Source organism: Emydura macquarii, unplaced genomic scaffold (genome assembly GCF_026122565.2).
Source record: "Emydura macquarii macquarii isolate MOO-44397 ecotype Brisbane River unplaced genomic scaffold, CSIRO-AGI_Emac_v2 contig_3305, whole genome shotgun sequence".
Taxonomy (NCBI): Eukaryota; Metazoa; Chordata; order Testudines; family Chelidae; genus Emydura; species Emydura macquarii.
In genome coordinates, this window is record NW_027133442.1 from 4,164,872 (window position 1) to 4,186,842 (window position 21,971).

General features: G+C 49.7%; 1 protein-coding gene across 1 annotated transcript in view; it reads right to left on the reverse strand.

Annotated features, from left to right (window-relative positions):
- The window catches only part of FBLN7 (fibulin 7), a 50,301-nt gene extending 28,568 nt beyond the window's left edge, over nt 1-21,733 (reverse strand). The window contains exons 1-2 of the mRNA XM_067532825.1: nt 21,364-21,733; nt 7,764-7,923 (exon numbers count right to left, since the gene is read on the reverse strand). Coding sequence (XP_067388926.1) covers nt 7,764-7,923; nt 21,364-21,438 — 235 coding nt within the window. The 5' untranslated portion in view covers nt 21,439-21,733. The remainder of the gene's footprint in view (nt 1-7,763; nt 7,924-21,363) is intronic.
- Between the last annotated feature and the right edge of the window lie 238 nt (nt 21,734-21,971).

The window sequence follows — 21,971 nt, forward strand, 5'->3', positions numbered from 1 at the left end:
CACTGACTATTGGGCAGGCTTCTTGCATCTGATGTACTTACAAAAAATTTGGTTAGCAAACGACACAAAATTAGTTTCTCTTCAAATTCTTTTTTAGCCTGTTTAGTTATGCTTTTACACTTGACTTGCCAGAGTTTATGGTTCTTTTTATTTTCCTCGGTAGGATCTGACTTCCAATTTTTACAGGCTACCTTTCTGCCTCTAACTGCATCTTTTCCTCTGCTGTTCAACTATGGTGCCTTTTTTTTTGGATCCTACCATTCTTTTTTATTTGGGGTATGCATGTAGTTTGAGCCTCTATTATAGTGTTTTTTAATAGTTTCCATGAATCTTGCAGGCATTTCACTCTTAAGACTCTTCCTTTTAATTTCTGTTTAACTAGCTGTCTCATTTTATGTAGTTCCCCTTTTTGAAGATAAGTGCTACTGTAGTGGGTTTCCAGCCTACAAAGATGTTCAATTTAATTACATTAAGGTTGCTATTACTGAATGGTTCAGCTATATTCACCTCTTGGACCTGATCCTGTGTGCCATTTAGGACTAAATTAAGAATTGCCTCTCCTCCAGGACTAGCTGCTCCAAGAAGCAATCCTTAATGATGCCTAGAAATTTTATCTCTGCATCCCTTCCTGAGGTGACATGTTCCCAGTCAATACAGGGGTAGTTGAAATCCCCCATTAGAATTGAGATTTCTGGTTTTGTAGCCTCTCTCATCTGCCTGAGCATTTCACAATCACCATCACCATCCTGGTCAGGTGGTTGGTAGTATATTCCTGCTGCTATACTCTTATGTTCAAGCATGGAATTTCTATCCATTGTGATGGGGCCAGCCCTGTTGGCTATAGGAGGGTGCTGGAAGGCATATCTATCAGCCCCAGGCTTAGCAAATCCCTGTTCCCTGGGTAATCCATCTGGGGCTACTCCAGGGCAATTAGGCCAATTAAGCCAATTAGCCCAGATGAGGCCAATCAAGGAGCTTGCCCCAGCAGTTAGCCTCCCAGTCAGACAGATGGGAGCAGCTGAGAGGGAGTTGAGTGGAGGAGCAGAGTAGAGCTGCTACAAGGCGTGGAGTCAGTGGAGGAGCAGAGTGGGGTAGAGCAGAGCTGCTGCAAGGTGTGGAGCTGGTGGAGGAGCTAGTGTGGGTGTGGCGAGAGCACGCAGCCACGGGAGTTAAGAAGGAGCCTGTTCAGGCAAGACCAGAGGACACTGGCCCCAAAGAGACTGAACGAGGACCACAGGCTGGGGGGGCTACAGACGAGCGACATAGGGAATGTAGTAGCCCGTGGACTAAGCTGTTTGAGGCTACTCCTCACAGGGTCCCTGGGTCGGGGCCTGGGGTAGAGGGTGGGACCGGATCCCCCTCCCCCCCGCTCCCACCCAGTCACATCACCGGCATAGCCGTAGGGAGTGCAGACCCACAGGGCCAAACAGGCCCGCCTCACCACAACTGGTGTCAGAAGTGGGATTTGTGCGCAGCGGCTAGAGAGAGAGAGAGAGAGAGAAAACAAAACAAAACAAAAAACCCCCCGCCATAATGGAGGACGTAGTCAAGGCCCTCATACAAGCCACGGCGGCCCAGCAAGAGGCCACCAGGACTCAGATAGCCACCCAGCAGGAATCGTTGCAGCTCCAGCAAGAGACTAACCAGTTGCTGATCAGCCAGGCCAACCAGGACCGGGCCCTCTTGCGAGAAATGGTGACTCACCTGTAAACCCTGACCTCCCACACTCCTGGGCCAGAGGGGATGCAAACACTACGGGCCACCAGCTATCTGCAGAAGATGACTGCGGAGGATAATGTGGAGGCATACCTCCTCACCTTTGAGAGGGTCGCCACCCGTGAGGCTTGGCCCCAGGCCCAGTGGGCCAGTATTCTTGCCCCCTTTTTGTGTGGAGAAGCCCAAAAGGCCTATTATAACCTGCCTGCAGTAGCTGCAGCCAACTACCACCAGTTAAAGACAGAGATCCTGGCTCGGGCAGGAGTAACAATGGCTGTGCGGGCCCAGAGATACCATGACTGGAGGTACCAGGAGGATAAGGCCGCGCGGTCGCAACTATTCGACCTTGCCCATCTTGCACAGAAGTGGCTGCAGCCAGAGATCCACCAGCCAGAGGAGGGCCTTGAGATTCTCGTTAGTGACCGGTACATGAGGGGACTACCCCCAGACCTCTGTGCTTGGGTAGGCCAGAATGACCCGTCTTCCTACGATGAACTAGTTGCCCTAGTAGAGAGACGAGTAACGGCCAGGGGTCTTATCTGACCCACCAGGGAGAACGTGCCCCAGGTCAAAAGGCCTAACACAGTTCCTGGGATCCGGACACCCGAGAATCCAGGGAAGACTGGGTGGAAGATGAGGGAAACGGAGGGCCCTCTGGAGGCCACCAAAGGACGGGGTGACGTGGGCAGAGAGTACAGGGTCAGACCCCTTAGCCCAAAGGATAAAGGTGTGCCTAGGGCCTCCTACCGATGCTATGCATGTGCGGAGTGGGGACACATAGCTGCCCAATGCCCCAATTTGGAGGAACCCATGCAATGTAACCTGGGGACCTGGGCAGACTCCTGCAGCCTAATCCATCTGGTGGGGGTCGCCCTAACCCCACATAGGTATACGAGGCCTGTGAAATTAAACGGAGTTAAGACCCTGGCCCTGGTAGACTCCGGGAGCGCCATTACGCTCATCTCTGGGAAATTCGTAAAGCACAGCCAATTGACACAGGCTAAACGCACAGGAGTAACTTGCGTTCATGGGGCCATTAGTTACTATCCAACCATCCCAGTGGATATCGAAATTCCGGGAGGTGTCACCAGGATGACAGCAGGAGTGGTTCCTAGGCTTCCATATCCGGTACTCATAGGAAGGGATTTCCCAGGGTTGGAACCCTACTTCCCCTGGAGGGGTCAGGGGAAGGGGAGGGCCTTGAAGCTAATGGACTGGCCTCCCTAGATGGCCACCCCCCGATGTTCTCCGAGATTGCTGAGGATCTGTTCCTGGCCCCAGGGAAGGGCCGAAAGACCAGGGCCGAAAGGAGGGCAGCCAAGGCACTGGGTACAAGGATCTTTGCCCAGGGTCTGAAGTCAGCCATGGTAGGCAGGCAGACGCGGGCCGCAGCTAGAGAAGCTGCCCTGAGAGAGGAAGGGCCCGAAGCGGACCCTGAACCAAATCGCACCAGACCGGAAGCAGAGGTGGAAATGGGTCCCTTGGAGCTTGGACAACCCGGATTGGCACGAGAGAACTTCGGCCGAGACCAGGCTGAAGACCCAAGGTACATCAATGCCAGAAAAGACGTGGCAGAGATAGATGGAGTGCCTGTGGAGGGGAAAACTCAGGGTCTAGGGCTGTATTTCATGATAAAGGGGGATTTGCTGTATCAGGCTACAGAAGTGAACAGAGAGAAGGTGCTCCAGCTCCTGGTGCCCCAGAAGCACCAAAGAGCTGTGCTGAGCTTGGCCCACAGCCACCTCTTTGGAGGGCACTTGTGGGTAGAAAAAACACTGGCCTGAATCTTAAGGAGGTTCTTTTGGCCGGGCATACATGAGGAGGTTCGGCGCTATTGTGCCACATGCCCGGAATGCCAGCTACACAGCCCCCAGCCTCACTTACAGGCCCCTTTAGTGCCCCTCCCCATCATCGAAATCCTGTTTGAACGGATTGCCATGGATCTAGTGGGTCCCTTGGAGAAAACGACTCGAGGCCACCAACACATACTTGTCATCCTCGACTACGCCACCAGGTACCCGGAAACTGTCCCCTTGCGGAATACCACCTCGAAGGTAATCGCGAACAAGCTAGTGAAGATTTTCGCCTGGGTGGGGCTACCCAAGGAGATATTAATGGACCAAGGGACCCCATTCATGTCCAAACTGATGAAGGACTTGTGTACTCTCCTACGTGTGTGGGCCCTACGGACTTCTGTCTACCACCTTCAGACAGATGGCCTTGTAGAAAGTTCAATAGGACCCTCAAGGCAATGATAAAGAAGGTTGTAAGCTGAGATGGAAAGGACTGGGATGTCTTGCTGCTGTACCTCATGTTTGCCATCCGGGAGGTTCCTCAGGCCTCCACAGGGTTCTCTTCCTTTGAACTACTATATGGACATTACCCCCGGGGCATCTTGGACATAGCCAGGGAAATATGGGAGGAGGAGCCCACACCAGGGAAGAGCATAATTGATCATGTGCTCCAGATGAGGGACCGGATAGCCCGAGTCACCCCCATTGTACGGGAACATTTGGAAAAAGCCCAGTGGGCCCAGCAGGTCCACTATAACCGTCAAGCCACGGTGTGACGATTTCATCCAGGGGACCAGGTAATGATACTAGTCCCCACCGCCGAAAGCAAGTTGTTGGCCCAGTGGCAGGGGCCCTACAAAGTGGTCGAGCCCGTGGGGGAGACAAACTATAAGGTACAGCAACCAGGGCATCGCAAACAAGAACAGATTTATCACATCAACTTATTAAAGCCCTGGAAGGCCCGGGAAGTATGTGTGGCCGTAACCCAGGACGTAGAACCCCGTGAAGATATCCCCGGACCTAACACCAAACCAGAAGGCTGAGGTGACCGAAGTGGTAGCCCGAAGCCGGGATGTCTTCACAACTAGGCCAGGACGAATAACAGAGGTTGTTCACCCCATTATCACAAACCCTGGAGCCAGGGTTACGATGAGGTCCTACCAAATACCCGAGGCCAAGAGAGAGGAAATTAGGGCCGAGGTCAGGAAAATATTGGAGCTGGGGATCATAGAAGAATCCCATAGTCAGTGGTCTAGCCCAATCGTGCTAGTGCCTAAACCTGATGGCACCATGAGGTTCTGTAATGACTTTCGCAGGCTCAACGAGGTTTCTCAGTTTGATGCATACCCCATGCCCTGGATAGATGAGCTCGTGTATCGATTGGGCAAGGCTCGGTTCTTAACTACTCTTGATCTGACCAAGGGATATTGACAGGTTCCTCTAGCCAAAGAGGCAAAGGAAAAGACCGCATTCTCTACACCAGACGGGTTGTTCCAGTATACTGTCCTCCCCTTTGGACTTTATGGGGCCCTAGCTACCTTCCAGCGTCTAATGGATAAGCTACTGCGTCCCCCTGCCGACTATGCAGCCGCATATCTGGACGACATAGTCATTCACACTCCAGACTGGGAAACCCACCTGAGGAAGGTAGAAGGGGTATTGAACACCCTGAGGCAGGCCGGCCTCACTGCCAATCCCACCAAATATGCCATAGGTCTAGCTGAGGCTCGATACCTCGGATACATCGTAGGGAGGGGTGTGGTGAGACACCAACTAAATAAGATAGAGGCTATCCAGAACTGGCCCCGGCCTAACCAGAAGAAGCAGGTCCGAGCATTTTTAGGTGTGGTGGGGTACTACTGGCGATTCATCCTGCATTTCGCCTCCAGAGCCAGCCCCCTGACGGACCTGATAAAGGCCCGGAGCCCAGAGATGGTACGATGGACCACTGCAGCTGAAGAAGCCTTTATAGTCTTATGGACAGCCCTCTGCAGTGACCCCATACTCTTCGTCCCAGACTTTACGAAAGAATTCATCCTGCAGACCGATGCCTCTGAGGTGGGGTTGGGTGCAGTCCTATCGCAGATGGCGGGAGACGAGGAACACCCAGTAATGTACCTCAGCAGGAATCTCCTCCCGAGGGAACAGCGGTATGGTAGAACGGGAATGCCTCGCTGTCAAGTGGGCTATGGAAGCGCTCCGCTACTACCTGCTGGGGCGCCACTTTACCCTTGTGGCTATAGGAGGGTGCTGGAAGGCATATATGTCAGCTCCAGGCTTAGCAAATCCCTGTTCCCTGGGTAATCCATCTGGGGCTACTCCAGGGCAATTAGGCCAATTAAGCCAATTAGCCCAGATGAGGCCAATCAAGGAGCTTGCCCCAGCAGTTAGCCTCCCAGTCAGGCAGATGGGGGCAGCTGAGAGGGAGTTGAGTGGAGGAGCAGAGTAGAGCTGCTACAAGGCGTGGAGTCAGTGGAGGAGCAGAGTAGGGTAGAGCAGAGCTGCTGCAAGGTGTGGAGCTGGTGGAGGAGCTAGTGTGGGTGTGGCGAGAGCACCCAGCCACGGGAGTTAAGAAGGAGCCTGTCTAGGCAAGATCAGAGGACGCCGGCCCCAAAGAGACTGAAGGAGGACCACAAGCCAGGGGGGGCTACAGACGAGCGACCCAGGGAAGGTAGTAGCCCGTGGACTAAGCTGTTTGAGGCTACTCCTCACAGGGTCCCTGGGTCGGGGCCTGGGGTAGAGGGTGGGACCGGGTCTTCCCCGCCCCCCACCCCTCCCCGCTCCCACCCAGTCACACCACCGGCATAGCCATAGGGAACGCAGACCCACGGGGCCAAACAGGCCCACCTCGCCACACCATAGAGATTCCATGGTACAGTTTGATTCACTTAAGATGCTTTCTTGCACATATAGTGCCACTCCCGCATCAGCACAACCTACTCGGTTATTCCAATATATTTTGTACCCTAGTATTGCTGTGTCCCATTGATTATCAATGTTCCACCAAGTTTCTGCGATGCCTATTATATCAGTATCCTCATTTAATACCAGACACACTCAAATCACCCATTTACACTTCTAACATTTATATATAAGGACTGATAAGATTTGTCAGTATTTAGTTGTGTGCCTTCTTTGTTTGACTGTTTCTCTTCAATTCCTACCCATACTAATCAACTTCTATCCTCTCCTCTTCAGTAGGCTATAGAGTATCCCTTTCCATAAATCCTTCCGTAAGGATGCATGATCCTCCATACCCATAGGCTTTCCCCCAGCCCTTAGTTTAAAAATGCCTATGTGACCTTTTTAATTCTACATGCCAGCAATGTAAAATGAGATGCAGTTTTATAATGAAAAGGCTGGAAAACTTGAGAGTCAATGAGGAAAGTACCTTCCTTTCAAAAGATGTAGTAATAATGATGGGTGGGAGGCTCAAAAGAGCCCAGTGACTTACATTTCAATGGGATTTGTTCTCCCAAGTCACTTCGATGCTTCTATAAATTTCACCTGATATCTCTCTGTTTCTACCCTGTTGTGACACTGCAAACCATGCATGAGAAGTAAAGCTTTCAGTAGCCATTGTTTTCCACATAAAACATATTTTCTGCTTATTATGTGCTGAAAAAACTGAATATCATTCTAGACCACAGAGAGACATATTTATTCCTACGGGTCTCTCTACTGTATATAGAGACAAAGCACCTCCCGAGGTGAGAAACCAGCAAGACGATTTAGAGAGAGAGCCTATAAATATACTGACCTGATTTTAAGATCTAAAATTGAGATATTGGGCTGCTAAATGATCAGATAGTTAATAAGGCTTGAGTTGGATGTGTGGGAAGAAAACATCACACTGAATATGATCTACTGTAACCACTTCGGGGCAAGTCCCTTATCTACTGAGGTGTGTGTAAAGTGCAGCGTACAGCCGTGGCGTGAGATTGATGAACAGTCTGGTATGGGGAGAAAGGGTGTCTTGGGACTGTCCCCAGAAAGTATAGAGCCCTTTGGGTGAGACACATGTTCCCTCTCTATTCCAAGAAGTGGGGAGGGGAAGGAAGAGCGAGAGAGAGATGCAGCAGCACTCTTAGGTCCTGGCAGTCCACAGTACAACATAGTATGGCAGGCAGCAGAATGTGCCAAGCCCTCCCTGCCCATGCTGGGGGTGGCATCAGCCTATCGGTACTGGTTTACACTGGAGCCAGATGCTCTATGGCTGCCCTTGTTGCTGAAAGGCCAGTTGTGGGTTTTTACCAGATTGTGGGTCCGTGGCGGCTTTCATCACCAAGTTCTGCAGAGTTATCAGCCGGTTCTTCATGATGCGCACTCCCTCAGCATATCGCGTTTCCTGCCCCTTTAAGAACTGCTGCATTTGGCGGATGGCAGTCAGGAGCTGCTGTTTGTTGAGACAGTTCTGTGAAAAAGAAAGCAATCGCTGTGTCAGCACTGAGAGTGAACATCACGCAACTATGCATTAGCTCCTTTGAGCTGCAACAGCCAGCAGTGTAGGAACAGCTCATTAAGCACAATTACAGAGCAATCATTGCGCTTCCCCTCCTGACACACATGATCTGTGTACATTCAGCGGGGTTACGATCAGTTTTGTTGGCACACACGTGCCTTTTCAGGGATACGGCTTTCAAATAACAGCAACACGCTAACCAGAGTGCCCGTCAGAGGGACCAAACTTAGTTCCATGAGCTTGTGAAAATCCACCCATATTTTTAACTGTAGCAACAGAAATTCAAGCCCTCCAGCGTCATCCTGTTCTGTGATTCCTCCCCACCTCCCTACAGCCCCAGCTGAGCCAGGAGCCCAGTGCCCCCTTTCTTGCAGACCTCTGAGTTCGGCCAACCCTCCAGAATTGTCCTGGCATCTCCAGAAATTAAAGGTTAATTTTGTTAAAGATTAAAAGATTGTCATGTGATGAAACCTCCAGGAATACGTCCAACCAAAACTGGCAACCCTAATACCATCCCCTGGCATACCCAGCCTTGTGTGACCCAGTTTTATTTAAACATGAGGGGATCCGGTGAAGTTTAATCCCTCAGAAAGACCGAGTCAGTCCAGCATCATCGGGGCGTGCAGGTCTGTTGTTGCCCGGCTAAGTGGCAGAGCTGCGTCACTCTGCCAGTCTAGTGCTAGACGAGCAGCCACCCCTTTGCCGGAGCCTTTCCTAAGCAAAGACAACTGCCAGATGGACTGTGAGGTGGCCAGGAGGTATTCAATTCAACCTATAGAAGGAAATAGCAGACAAGCCATACCCTGGCTGTGATAGTTTGGCAGGGAGAAGTGGGAGGCAATCCAGATCAATGAGGGAGTGTGTCACCACTTGCCCTGCAACCCCAGAAGCCTCACAATGCCAGCTTGTGATGCTCCCAACCAGCCTACTGGCATGCAGGTCACACACTGAATGTCTGCATGCCACACACCCCTGGTCCAGCAGCTCTGACTGCAGTTGCCTGTCTGCAAATTCACAGCCTCACTCTGGCTTCCACCAGCCTAGCTTACAACCAGCAAGGTGACCCCAACACACTCCCCCCATCCCAAATTTTCCCAAACCGTGTGCTCTGCAATGTCCAGGCCTCTTCTGGACAGCTTAGGGAACTAATAAGGTTCGTTTGTTCCTCTAAAGACACAAAAGCACATCACAGCTTATTAACTCGTGTAAATACGTCCTTCTGTTTAAACACAGCACTGATCTGGTGTATAGTAAAAAATAAAACAAATTGACTAACAATAGGACACAGGTTAAGGGATGCCAAGTAAAAGCAATAAAGTTGGAAAGGGTTGCAAGCAAATAAATGTGAAAACGTGCATCTAAAAATCTGAAACAATCTAGCAAGGTGTAGACTTTGTTCAAGATGGTTTCTCAACTATAGTCAGTTTCCAGAGACATCAACCCCCTTCCCCCTGTGGTTGAAGAACATAAGAATGGCCATTCGGGGTCAGGCCAATGGTCCATCTAGCCCAGGATCCTGTCTTCTGACAGTGGCCAATGCCAGGTGCTTCAGAGAGAATGAACAGTGCAGGTAATCACCAAGTGATCCATCCCCTGTCACCCATCTTTCTCAGCTTGCAAGATCTCTGTTCCCTTGTGCCCGTCTAGTGATGGATGCCAAAGATAGCTTCTGTTTTTGCTTATCTCTTCCAAAGTTCAATGACTTTGTTTTAAGAGGCAGAATGATCACATGCTTTCTTTCCTTCCTTCCATTCCCCCTGATTGGGAGGAAGGAAAGAAATGGTGTATGTAAATGGAGCTTCCATTATTTTGATTCCACCATGCTTAATTTACTTGGGAGACAGGTAAGTCATTGCCCCTTCCCCCCCACCCCCACTCTTGTCTGGGAGGGAACCCTGTTTCTCTTTGTTTGGCTGCAGACTTTAAAAGATAACATCAATAAGTATCCATATTTCCTCAGTGTGTAAATACAAACATTTCACAATGATGTTAATCACCAATGTGTCATTAGCTCTCAGTAAAGATCCCACGCCGTACACTCTTACAATACAGTAATATTATATGCACTCAGTTGATTTAATTTCTTGTCACTTGAGGTTCAGCCCCCTGTCTTTATAGACCAGTGAACCTTTTAAATGGATTCTTCTGAGGGAGACGCCTCACAGTAACGTTTATTCAAGCTGTGAGGAAGGTGAAATGGAGACTGGTGGTGAAGGAGGCTCCATGCTCTTTCTTCCCCCACTTGTGTCTGCGGAAATACAAGTTGTTCTGTTTCTTGCCACCTCGGCCCCCTGTTGTCCTGATGGTCCTATTTACTACTTATACCAGCGGCTCTCAACCTTTTTTTCCCCAGTACTAGTCGGGTCAGTTCAAGTACCACTAGTCCTGACCCGAGTGGTACTCGAGAAAAAAAAAGGGGAGAGCTGTATTCTGCGCCGAATCTTGCTCGCCATTGCACAAATTTCGGCGGCAGGATTTATACCACAGGGACATGCGGAGCCGGCCGGGTTGCCTGAACGAACCGGCACCTGCCGCCTAAACCCTGCAGAGGGAAGGAATTTCGGCGGCAGCAGAGGGGGGGTGGGGGGGAATCCGCGGCAGTAGAAAACGCATATTCGGCGGCAGGGGGGAAATTCGGCGGCAGCAGGGGTGCAGCCATCGGTATGATACGCGTCTTCAGCGGGGGGGGGGGTGTTCGGCGGCGGAGGGGGGGGATTCGGCGGCGGCGGCAGGGAACGCCTCACGTACCACCAAGCCGTCCTCCGCGTACCACCGGTGGTATGCGTACCACCGGTTGAGAACCCCTGACTTATACAATTCATTGCCGATGCATGCAGACTGGGCTGGTCAGCATATCAAACACACATTCCTTTGTTTAGGCAGACCCGTTTACCAACTCCCCGACATGCCTGGTTTAAGCACACTTTAGCCAGGGATATATGCTAGAATTATAACTCTCAGTGCCTACCCTGCACATACATCATGCAAGAATATTAGACGCTCAGTGAGTTCTTAGTTTTCAAATCGTCCCTTACAAGGCACGTTTTCTAACAGATTGTTACAATAGTGTGTAGGGTGTGAATACAGGGATGCTTAGTGTCATGCCGGATGAGCTTGGTACAGCACATGAGCAGTTTTCTGGTTACTGTATAAAAGAAAGGGGAAAAGCGAACCAGCTAGGGTTGGAGCAGGGAAAACATAACATCCCTCCCCCCTGTAAAGCTCTAATGGGGAGTCTGGCACTCAGGAAAGTGCATCAGTTGCACTTGCTGAAGCCAGATCTAGCACAGGTAGGGACCGGGTAAGCTTCTGCCTACACAGGGACCAAAGCCATGCCGCTCAGCAGAGCTTGCTCCTTGTGCCAAATTCTATTGTGGTTTGAGACGATGGACCATGTCCACTGAATTCATTTAAACCTGCCCTTTAATGTCAGCTCTTCAACCCAGGCCTCCAGAAAAACAGGTTCCAGACAATGCACACTGCCTGCCTGCATTGCCTGACCTCCTGGGCACATTTAACTCAGCCAGCAAAAGTGTTTTTCCAGTTACAAAGAGCAGCGATATATTTTCTGCCCAAGTGACTTATTTTAGTTCTTCCATTGTTGTCTGCAGTGGTGTGGTAGCCGTGCTGGTTCTAGGGTATTAGCGATACAAGGTGGATGAGGTAATATATTTTATTGGACCAACTTCTGTTAATGAGAGAGACAAGCTTTTGAGCTTACCCAGAGCTCTTCTTCAGAAAGATCACAGCTAAATACAAAAGGGAACAGATTGTTTAGCATAAATAGTTAACACATATTTCAATGGACTATTCACGGTGAAGTAGCCTGTTAACACCTCCAGTCATGGGGGCAAAAGGAAGGGGAAAAAAGTTGAGGGGCGGGTTAGTGGGTTATTGATTGCTGTAATAAACCATAAATCCAGTGTCTTTATTCAGTCTATGATTTTTAGTGTCTAGCAAAGTGATGAATTTAAGCTCCCAGGCTCTTCGTTGGAAGGTGTTGTGCAGGTTTCCTTTGAGGAAGGGAACTGAGAAATCAGATATAGAGTGATCATTTGTGAAAAGTGTTCGCCTGCGGGTGATATGGTGTTATCATCATGTTTGTGTAACTTCATTCAAGGCACTGAGGAATTGCTGTCAGTGGGAGCTCTCAGCATTTGGCCCCTGGCAATTTAGAGGGCCACCAAAGAGGCAGGATGTAGCGGAGTGGGGCCACTTGTTATCCCCTTACGTGCACAGGAGGGCTACCATCAGCTAATGTCTGGAGAGAAGGTGAAAATCCACCCCAGTTCCCATCGATGGACACTGAATGGAGGGAAAAGTGTGACATCTGTGGTATTTCTACATTAGGCCCTCCAAATAGGGGAATTCCCTTGACTCTTCACCCACTCCTAGCCAAAGCAATGGCAACCAGAATACTGACTAACAGCACTGCATTTAACCACCGCTCTTTACCTTGGCTGCAGGCACTGGAAGTTCTCTCATCACAGGAGACGGCCACTGGAGAACACCATCTAGCTCTTCTATAGCACGTTCTATCAGTAGCTCTCAAACCTGCCGGTGCCATTCCACGCAGATGCTCCGTACAAATAGCTATCGATCAAACCAATCAATCAATCTGTTAATTGCCCAGTGACTGTTCAAGCAAGGAGTTCAAAGTGGAAATTTCCGGTCTCCCAGAACTCCCTTCCAGTAAAACACACGCAGGTCCATGATGTTGCAGAAGTCAGACCCGTGGCAGGCTGGCGCAGAAGATATGAACCTCTGCAACAAAAGCCATTCCGTATTTTGCAGTCAGTTGCTGTGATGCTCCACTCCGCCAGACCCAAGTCAGTTCTGACTGCCTTGGTTTGTTAAACCCTCACTCATGGTTGGGTTACTAATGTGGGGGGAAAAAGTCTCCTCGGAGAGAGAGTTTCAGGGGACAGAGCAGAGATCCTGTTCCACTGACCGGGAATCTTGGTTGTAGGTGAGTTATTTTTCACACGCACGTAAAGCTGAACAAGAAGTCTTCCTGGCAGAGCTGGCAGTCACTCAGGTTTTTTCTTCCTTTTCCAATATTTTAGTCCTCCTTGCTTAGGTCTGCAATCACAATTGGCAGGCACTAAAAGCAGCCCTTTTAGCGACATTGTATGTCTGGTTCTTGATAAAAGCTGCAAGAGCTTAAAAAAATGCGTTTGACTACGATTCACGCAGATTAAATGTGTTCTTGATGAGCCCAGCACGGGGCTTAAGGGTTGAATCTGGCTCCAGATTTGGGCCTTGATGGCTTTGGTGGAACATTCTTTGTAAGATCTGTCCAGTGCAGAATCTGGGTCTCTGCAGATTTTGCTTTTCATTTGACTGGACTCTGAGCCATTCATCCTAATAAAGAAATTCTTATTTCAAGAATGGTTTCCTGTGTACTACTTGTCAGAGAGTAATTCAGTGTTTTGTATGACAAGCAGGGCTGTAATTACTTTGGAAATCCTGGGAGGGATTCCATAGCTCATGTTAAGTCCTTTTGGAACCAGAGATATATTCCACTTCAGTTTTACAAAATGATAGGAAGACAGATGTCTTGTGCTTTCTTAGAGTGCCAGGAACACTTGCGGGATTCATGCCTGAAAGCAAATAGTTCTGATTCAAAGCCAGAGGAACTGATTCACCCGGGAGGTGTGCATCTTTGTGACAGCACACAGCAGAACTAACTTAAAACCAGAAAGCAAGCCTGAACCAAACAAGGCAATTCTGTAGCTCGGACTCTCACCAAAACTCAAGTTTCCCCGTAAATAAGCAACTTCCATTCTACTGGGAAACACCCCTTGCCAATTGGAATTGGCCAGACCCATCAGGCATACTTTAAAGACCCAGCAAAAACCACAGGAGAGAGAAGATATGGTTCCTGCCTCTTATCAAGAGCATTTCTGAAGGACCTTGGGTGTATATGGATTATCATAGCGTCTTTAGCTACCTGACCAGACACAGTTTGCTCAACTTGGCCTCTGCCTCAGGCAGTGCACAAAACGGAAAACAAACAGGAAGAGAAATACAGTCTTGGATGCTGAAGACATTGGTTTGGGACTCAGGAGAAATGGATACAGACTCTGTCTGTAGCTGGCTAGGTGAGAGAGGGGAAGTAAGCTGCACCCTCTCCTAGGTTGCCTCTCTGAGGAACAATATTGGATCTCGAACTATTCCTGCGGGTCCTAAAAGCCCCGTTCAATTAGTGTTATGGCAGGGGTCACCAGATGGTGCTGCACTGTGGTGCAGATTCCTTGGGGAAGCTGTTGGAGTCAGCAAGGGAATTGGCTATCTGTGTTAATTTCACTAATTAGAGTCAGTTCTGGGGCAGAATCCCTTGCTGGGAACCAGGCCCTGGTGTTTGGGCTGAGATCCCTGGAAGAGGGCTTTGCCTGCAGGCCATTTGTGACCAGCTCCGTTCGGGGACTGGTGGACAAAACAAGTTTCACCAAGAAAATCCCCTGACTCAACGTCACTGATTTCTCCTGCAACAGGAAACCTGCCTGCAAGGCCTCAGCAGCTACTGCTGGGCCGAGGGGTGACGTGTACAGTGCTGCCTACGTCACTTCTCCCTGGTTGCAGGGTCCGCAGAGCAAAGAAGCCCGCGACCAAAGCCTGGAAAGGGGCAGGAACTGCCCCAGGCCTCTTTGCTGAAGCACCTGTGAGGCAGGCTGCTGGCTGAGAAAGGGTGGCTTGCTTGGCTGGGCGTCTGTGAGCTAGGACTGCTGCAGAGAGCTTGCTATGCTGGGAGAGAATGGGAAAAAGGCATTCTCATTTAGCTACAAACCCAGTGGAGCCAGAGTGAGGAGTGAATGGAATAACCCAGCCTAAGTGGATAATGGTGCTATGGGAAGGTAACTTGAGGAGGTGTGGTTTAGCCTGGCTGGAGATCCAGACACGGACAAGTGGAGCAGCTAAGACAAGGATGAAGCCCAGGGGTTGAGCAGAGTATCCTGTAGAGAACTGACAGGAATGGCCTGGGGCAAAGGAGCAGAGACGGCTAGGAGATTCAGACCAGGCACCCCCTTCCTTTGTGGGGCCTCGGGGTGAAGAGGGTGGGCGGGCGGGAACTCCCTTTCAGCCCTGCTCTAGCACAGCGGAAGCCGCGCACCTCCCGCTAGCACAGCTGTATCATAAGGATTGGGCAAAGCTGCCAGTACTTGTAGCCAGTTCCACAACCTTCTCCGGACAGCAGGTGCATTGGTCGGTTTATCTGTTGTAGTCATTCTTGCTTGCAGGCCTTCAGGTACCTAGTCCTCCTGGCCAACACGCTGTTACTTTGAGGCAGATCAGTGGGAAACGGCCCAATGTAATTTCAGTTTAAACAGGCAAAACCCAGGGAACGTTTCTGAAATCAGGGGGATGTTATAATCAGCGTGCGGTTAGCAACCAAAGGCACATTCATTAGTAGCATCAGTAGCTCTAGGGCCCTGATGCAGCGCGAGGACTAAAGGAGCTTCTGTGGCCATGGTGCCCCTCCCACACAGGCAGAGTAGGGATGTGCATGTGCTGGTGGGCCAACTAGTCTTGGATATTTGGCCTGCCCCATCCCTATCCTCCTGCACAGCCCAGCTCTCAGAGACCTGTCTGCCTGGTGAAGTGCAGTGACCTAGCCTGGCTTCCTTTTTTGTGCCCAAGGAGGAGAAGGGGGAGAAATGGAGCTGGGCCTATGTGAGTAGTCATTAAATAAACAATAAAATGATCCTGTGCACATCTATAGCACCTTCCATCGAGGGCTGCAGTGCAGGCCACAGGCGTTCACTAGCAGCTGTGAATCTCATACTTATTCCCACAATGGAGAAACTACGGCATGAAGAAGTTCAACAGTTTGCCCCAAGTAAGTGACTGACAGATGGGAGTCAAGAGTAGAGCTGGCTGTCACATCCAGGACCCCTGAATCCCTGTCCCGTGCTCTGACACTAGATTCTCCCCCCACCCAGGCCAGCCACTCTCCCTCTTCAATCGATGTACAGTTCTGCTAGGGTATTTCACACAGTGGAAACCAGGCAGCATTTAACACAAATTGCTGTTACAAGTTTGCGGAGCTGAAAGCATGAGAGAAGGTTAGTGAACACTGATCACTAGGAAACTGACCTGACAAGTTGGGAAATGTCTGGCCATATACCCACAAGTATTTTCCTAGCTCCCTGGTGTACCCTTCAGATGCAACATGCTTCCCTAGTCCCAACGGGCACAGGAATTTGCTACTGGCCCTTACTAGCAGGGAATTTCTACTTCTGTGTGCCATGTCGTCTCCTCTCCCTGGCCATCTGCTGTTGGGGTAGAGTTGAGAACTGGCATACACCACCTGCTTACCCCGTGGTCAAGACTGAAGGTCTGGGAGGCCATGCAGGAGCGTAAGGTGGGGCAGAGGAACCGATTGCCTGTTACGCCGCTGAGTAGACTGACTCAGGTTAGCCCTTCTATCTTCAGAAAGCTCGCGTGTGTATTCTTATAGATGGACAAGCAGCACCTGGGTTGTCCCCCCACCTCTTTGTAAGAAGTGGGGAACAGAAATTCAGGCACAAAACATAATAGATGGCTACAGATCACAGGCAGGGCAGGGCAAAACAATTAAGAAGCGAACATTTCAACCCTCACATTTTGGCAGAAATTTTGAATTTTGACCAAAAAGGAGAGATGATTTTTTTGGGGGGAAAGTTTTGTCCTGTTTTTTGAGCCGCTCTAATCACAGATAACATAAGACAGAACATATCTGAAGGAAGATCTATCCCATCCATCTACCGCTCCAACATCTCACTGAAGCTGCCAGATGCAACAAGCAAAAGCTGCTAGGACATAGGATTTCCTGCCATGGTGCAGCCTGGAGCCATTTGCCAGAGGGGTTCCAGGAATGCAGGCAAAGCTTCTCACCACGGTGGGAAAGTTCGCACTGGCTGGTGTTCAAATACAAACACCTGCCTCCAGGCACACACTGGGCTCTCACAAACACAGGCAGCTGGGATCTGCTGACAGGAAGCTTCTCTTTAACAGTGCCTTGGCACCACTCAGCAAGAAGTTTTCATAAACTCCAAGGCCAGAAGGAGCCAATGTGATCACTTCATCGTACCCTCCTGCATAGCACAGGGCAGAGAATTTCCTGCCTTGGGTCCCTGCCTTCTAGGTGAGCTACAGTAAATCTCTTCAAAAGACTCCAAGTGATGGAGAAGCCATCACATCACATCGCAAACTAAGTTGTTCCAATGGTTGATTCCTCTCACGGTTTAAAAATCTGCCCCTTATTTTCAGTCTGAAGGTGTCTAGCTTTATCTTCCCGCCATGGGAGCTCACCGTGCCTTTGCTAGATTAAGGAGAGCTCTGTTGTCAGAAATCTTCTCCCCATCTGACGCCTACCCAGGTGCCCTTGCTCCAAGTCCTGCCCTTCCCCGGGTATGGGGGTTTCCTACTCACGCCTCAGAGGTAGGCCCGATCTGGTGTGCCACGGCGGCTGCTCCAGCCCCTCCTTCGGGTCCCGCTCTCACCTCCATTCCCCACACACGAGTGCAGGGCCAGAAACATAGCCGGGGCCCACTCTTGCCTCCGCGAGGTATCGTGGGGCTGGAAACATACCCCACTCCACACCCTCCAATATTTCCATTGTGGGGGTGATAGCCTCCCCAGCCCCACTTCCACCGCCCCTGTAGGCACTGATAGGCCAAACTCAACTCGCCTCTTCAATGTCTCCTCACAGAGGAAAGAAGGCAGGTGTCCAGAGATGCAGGCTACAGCGGGGGCACCTGAGGGGAGCTGGCAATGCCTGCACAACATAGCGGCGACGCGGGCGACTAAGCAGCTGCCACGAAGCAACCCCTGTCCTTCGCAGCACTTTTTAACCTGGCACTTCTGCCCTGCCACGCTGAGGTCTTTGGCCCTGGTGTCTGTGATAGGGTCCTACCCCAGAGCCAGCCCTGTCAGTGTCCCCATGCTCTCCATGGCTGGGTGCAGGGCTGCCAAACCTTCCCCTTGGTTGGCACTGCCTGACGGCCACCCGGACCTTGCCATGGTCGGGGTCGGGGATTCCAGCCAGGTCACACTTCAGAACTCAAGCCCCTTTCAGGGTCTCTGGTGGGGCCCTAAGCTGACTTCTCCCAGCAAGCATTCTCCCCGCCCTCCCTGGGGGTCCTTCTGTCACCACACGCTGCCTTCGCAGTCACTGGGCCCTGGACTTCTCCCAGGGGCCCCTCAGAAGAGCTCAGCACTACAAATCAGCCACCACCAACCCCTTGCCCACCCGCTGCAGACTCAGCCCTCCTGTCCCTCTGGGGCATCTCCTCAGGAATGCCAGGCCCAGCACTGCCTCCCTGAAGCCTGGCCCACGCTCTAGTGCCCATCACAGCAAGTAGCTCCACCCTTAGGCTGTCCTTCTCCAGCTTGGCTCTCAGCTGCAGGGCTTCCTCCCATTTTAAGTCCCATGCCCTGCAGCTGTGGCAGGGCAGGGCTAACTGAACAGGTGCTGGCTAGCCCAGACCTCCTGGCCTTTACAAGGGCAAGCCCCACCGTTACAGAGCCTGTGAAACCAAGCTACTCCTGCATACCCTCCTTCCCAGAGCACCATGCCAACGCAGAGCATCATGAACAAACAGATAACACTAAGTCCTAACCCAACAGCTGCTGCTCTAACCACTAGGCCACACTCCCCCTTCCAGAGCCAGAAATGGCTCCCAGGAGTCCTGACTCCTTACATTCCACCGCTGGACAGCAAATAGCTGCGTCATCCGCTAGCAAGACATGTCTTACAGCCCTCTCTAGGGGCTGGCCCCCAGGGAGGATAACAGCTTTCTACTGCTGCCAGTCACTCCTTTAGCTCAACTGGTAGAGGTCTAGGACTCAAAACTTGCTAATGACCCATGAGGAGGGTCACTACAGTGGCACAGAGGGGAAAGCCTTTCTTTTTTAAGGTTTTTTTTTTAAAGTCTAGGTAATTGCCTTAAAAAAAACATATTAACAGAACATCAAGGTTGCAATTCAAGGGCTTAGACGTTAGGAAATGCCACAATTCAGATTACCTATGAAACTTTCATTTGGCCCCCCATTTTTTATGACACAGTCTTTATTTTCATGATACTCTCCTATTTGTGCTACAGGATCACTGCCTCATTCGGTGCCCAGGGTAGACAGTGAATGAAGCAGGAGAGTGTAAGAAATGAAATATTGCCTTGTGATTGAGCCACTGGCCTAGCATTCAAGAGAAATGGCTCCTAAGTTAGTTTAAATAAGAGAATGTTAAGGGGTGACTTGAATAGTCTGTAAGTACCCATAGGGGGAATAGATGTTTAACAATGGGCTCTTCAATCTAGCAGAAAAAGGTCTAACATGATCCAGTGGCTGGAAGTTGAAGCTGGAGAAACTCAGTTTGGAAATAAGGTGTATGTTTTTAACATTGAGTAATTAACCACTGGAACAATTTACTAAGGATCGTGGTGGATTCTCTGTCACTGATAATTTTTAAATCAATATTGGACGTTTTTCTAAAAGATTTGCTCCAGGAATTATTACTGGGAAAGCCTCTGGCCTGTGTTATCCAGGAGGTCAGATTAGATGATCACAATGGTCCATTCTGGCCTTGGAATCTATACATTCCTGGCTCTGCTACAGACATCTTTTGTGAAGCTGGGCAAGGTATTTAAACCAGGCTTCAGAGGTGGCTGATTGTAGTGGTAGCTGCCCGTGCTCAGCACCTCTGCAAACTAACCCCTGAGTGTCTGCAGTTGGGCACCCAGTCACGCCAATTTTGCCTTTCATCATTCCATGCTTCAGTTTCCCATCTGGAAAATAAGAATAATAATATGAAGCTACCTCGCTGGGGTGTTATAAGGGTACGTTCACTCACAGCTCTGAAGGGCTCAGATGAGTACCATAGAAAAGCCCATGAGAAAACAAAAAATTGCTTATTTAGTGCAGGTTTAGGCTGGTGGGCAGTAAATATGGGACAGGGCCACACAATGAATGAGGGGGAGAAAACAACTATTGAACAGCTGCCTCATTCACTGAAGCGCTGGCTACCCTATGCACTGAGAGAGGCTGGGTCAGGTGGAAAAAGTCATATGGAATTCTAGACTGCATGAGAAGACATATGCATCAAGGGACTGAACTGAAGTTGCATGGGCAGCTAATTAACTTTTGAATGATTAATTTTGCAACCTCAATGATGTTCATTTCTTTGTATGGAATATATATATGTAGATATATATTCCAGCTATTGTTTATTGTCCAATGCGGTCATAAAAAAATTATAACTGCTGGATGTGGCATACAGAAATCTGAAAAAAAAAAAGTGAGTTGATTCCTGGCATGTCATTTACTTTTCTAATAAGCTCTTTGTTAAAGGGTTTTTAACATGAACAGCCAGTGTAAGCTAGCTGCAGTATGTCTAACCGTAATAAAACAGAACTATGGACCAGTTCTCAGAAAATTGGTTCTAGTCTGCATCTCTAAGAGGCCAGCACACTTTGTTACGTGACTAAGCATGTGCATTGTATTCAGTAGCTGACTGAAAGACCTATGTACTAACACTACTGTCGTATGATGAGAAAAGGCTGGGGGATACCCTTCATGATTCTCCTGTTACATATAAACTGAATTATAGTCACTAGGTTGTCACAGGACTGCAGAGTTCAAATATTATGTGACATCTATGCAAAGATCCAAAATCACTGCCCGTGTTTTACTGTGAGAAAGGCTGTATTACAAGTAAAAGACAAAGGGAAGATCATTTTGCTGAAGTCTTTTTTTAATTGCCAGGGACACAGGTTCAAAACGTCCAATACCTTTGACTGTGTGTGGTGAAGAAAAAGAAGCATTTGAGAGCAATGCAGGACGAAATTACGAAGACTACAGCACCTGTATTTTCATGAATGTGACTTTTAACTATTATTTTGCCTTTGAAAGAGAAAAATGTTAATGACAGAATAGTCAGAAGTAATGGCCTGCAATGGGCAGTTTTCCAGTAAGTTTATTCACAGGATGGGTCTAGAAAGGAATATCATGAGTCCACGAAAGGAACAATCTTGAAGAGCAATAAAGTCTCACTCTGTACAAACTATTCTGTTCCATAAACCATTTTTTAGCAACACAATTTTCTGTAACTGTACAACTGTAATTGATTAGTTAGTTCTGCGAAAAAGAAAGCTGTGCCACACTTACAGGCTCTTTCTGCACTGGGGATCATGCACATTCTCTCACCTACATTAGAAGGAATTGCTTGTAAAATACACACACCGATTATTTTGTCTTTTAAACCTGGTTGATGACTGGAAGATTCCCCAAACGACCTGGGAAAACACACCAGACAGTGCAGGCTAGGGGGGATGGGTGGGTGGGTAATCGACTGGAGACAGCCACCTTCTGTGATTTCGGTACTGTAATGATAGGCGAGAGAGGGGGGCTTACCTGGGAAGCCGGAGACCCCTGGCATGCTGTGAAGCACAGGAACAGAAAGAGGCTGTACTGAAATCCAGAAACCATGGTCCTAGTTTCCAGGTAAAATCTCTTCTCAGATTATTTGCAAATGCTTTTCCCTCTCAAGAGTTTTTCCAACCTGCCTCAGAAGTCCCTGGGAATGTCTGGAATGCAGCCGAGGGACAGCTGACTCCCGCTTGCCAGCTCCAACCTGGCTGCTCCTCTCACTGAAGGGCTGAAGAATGCCACTCAGTTTTCACGTCCTCATCTGCCGACTGCCCTCGCAGCTGCTGCTGCTGCTGCTGCTGTGTGAGCTCTTACAGTCCAACACCTAAGCTGTGTCGGTCTGGCTGGGGCTTGGTTTCTCCCTCCCACTCAAGGTAGCAGCAGAAGGCTGCCTGGCTCGCTGGGTCCTAGCAGTAGGTGTTGATCTCAGGGGATAAACACTTGCCAAATGGATATCTCCTTGTAGCTTGTACACTGGACAGTGGCTGAAGAGAGAGGGGGAGAGTTTCTTCCCATTTGTCTTCTAGGAGGAGTTGGGGCTGTGTTTCCATAGAAGGCCCCTGAGGAATAAGAACTCCTTTGGGATCGAAGTG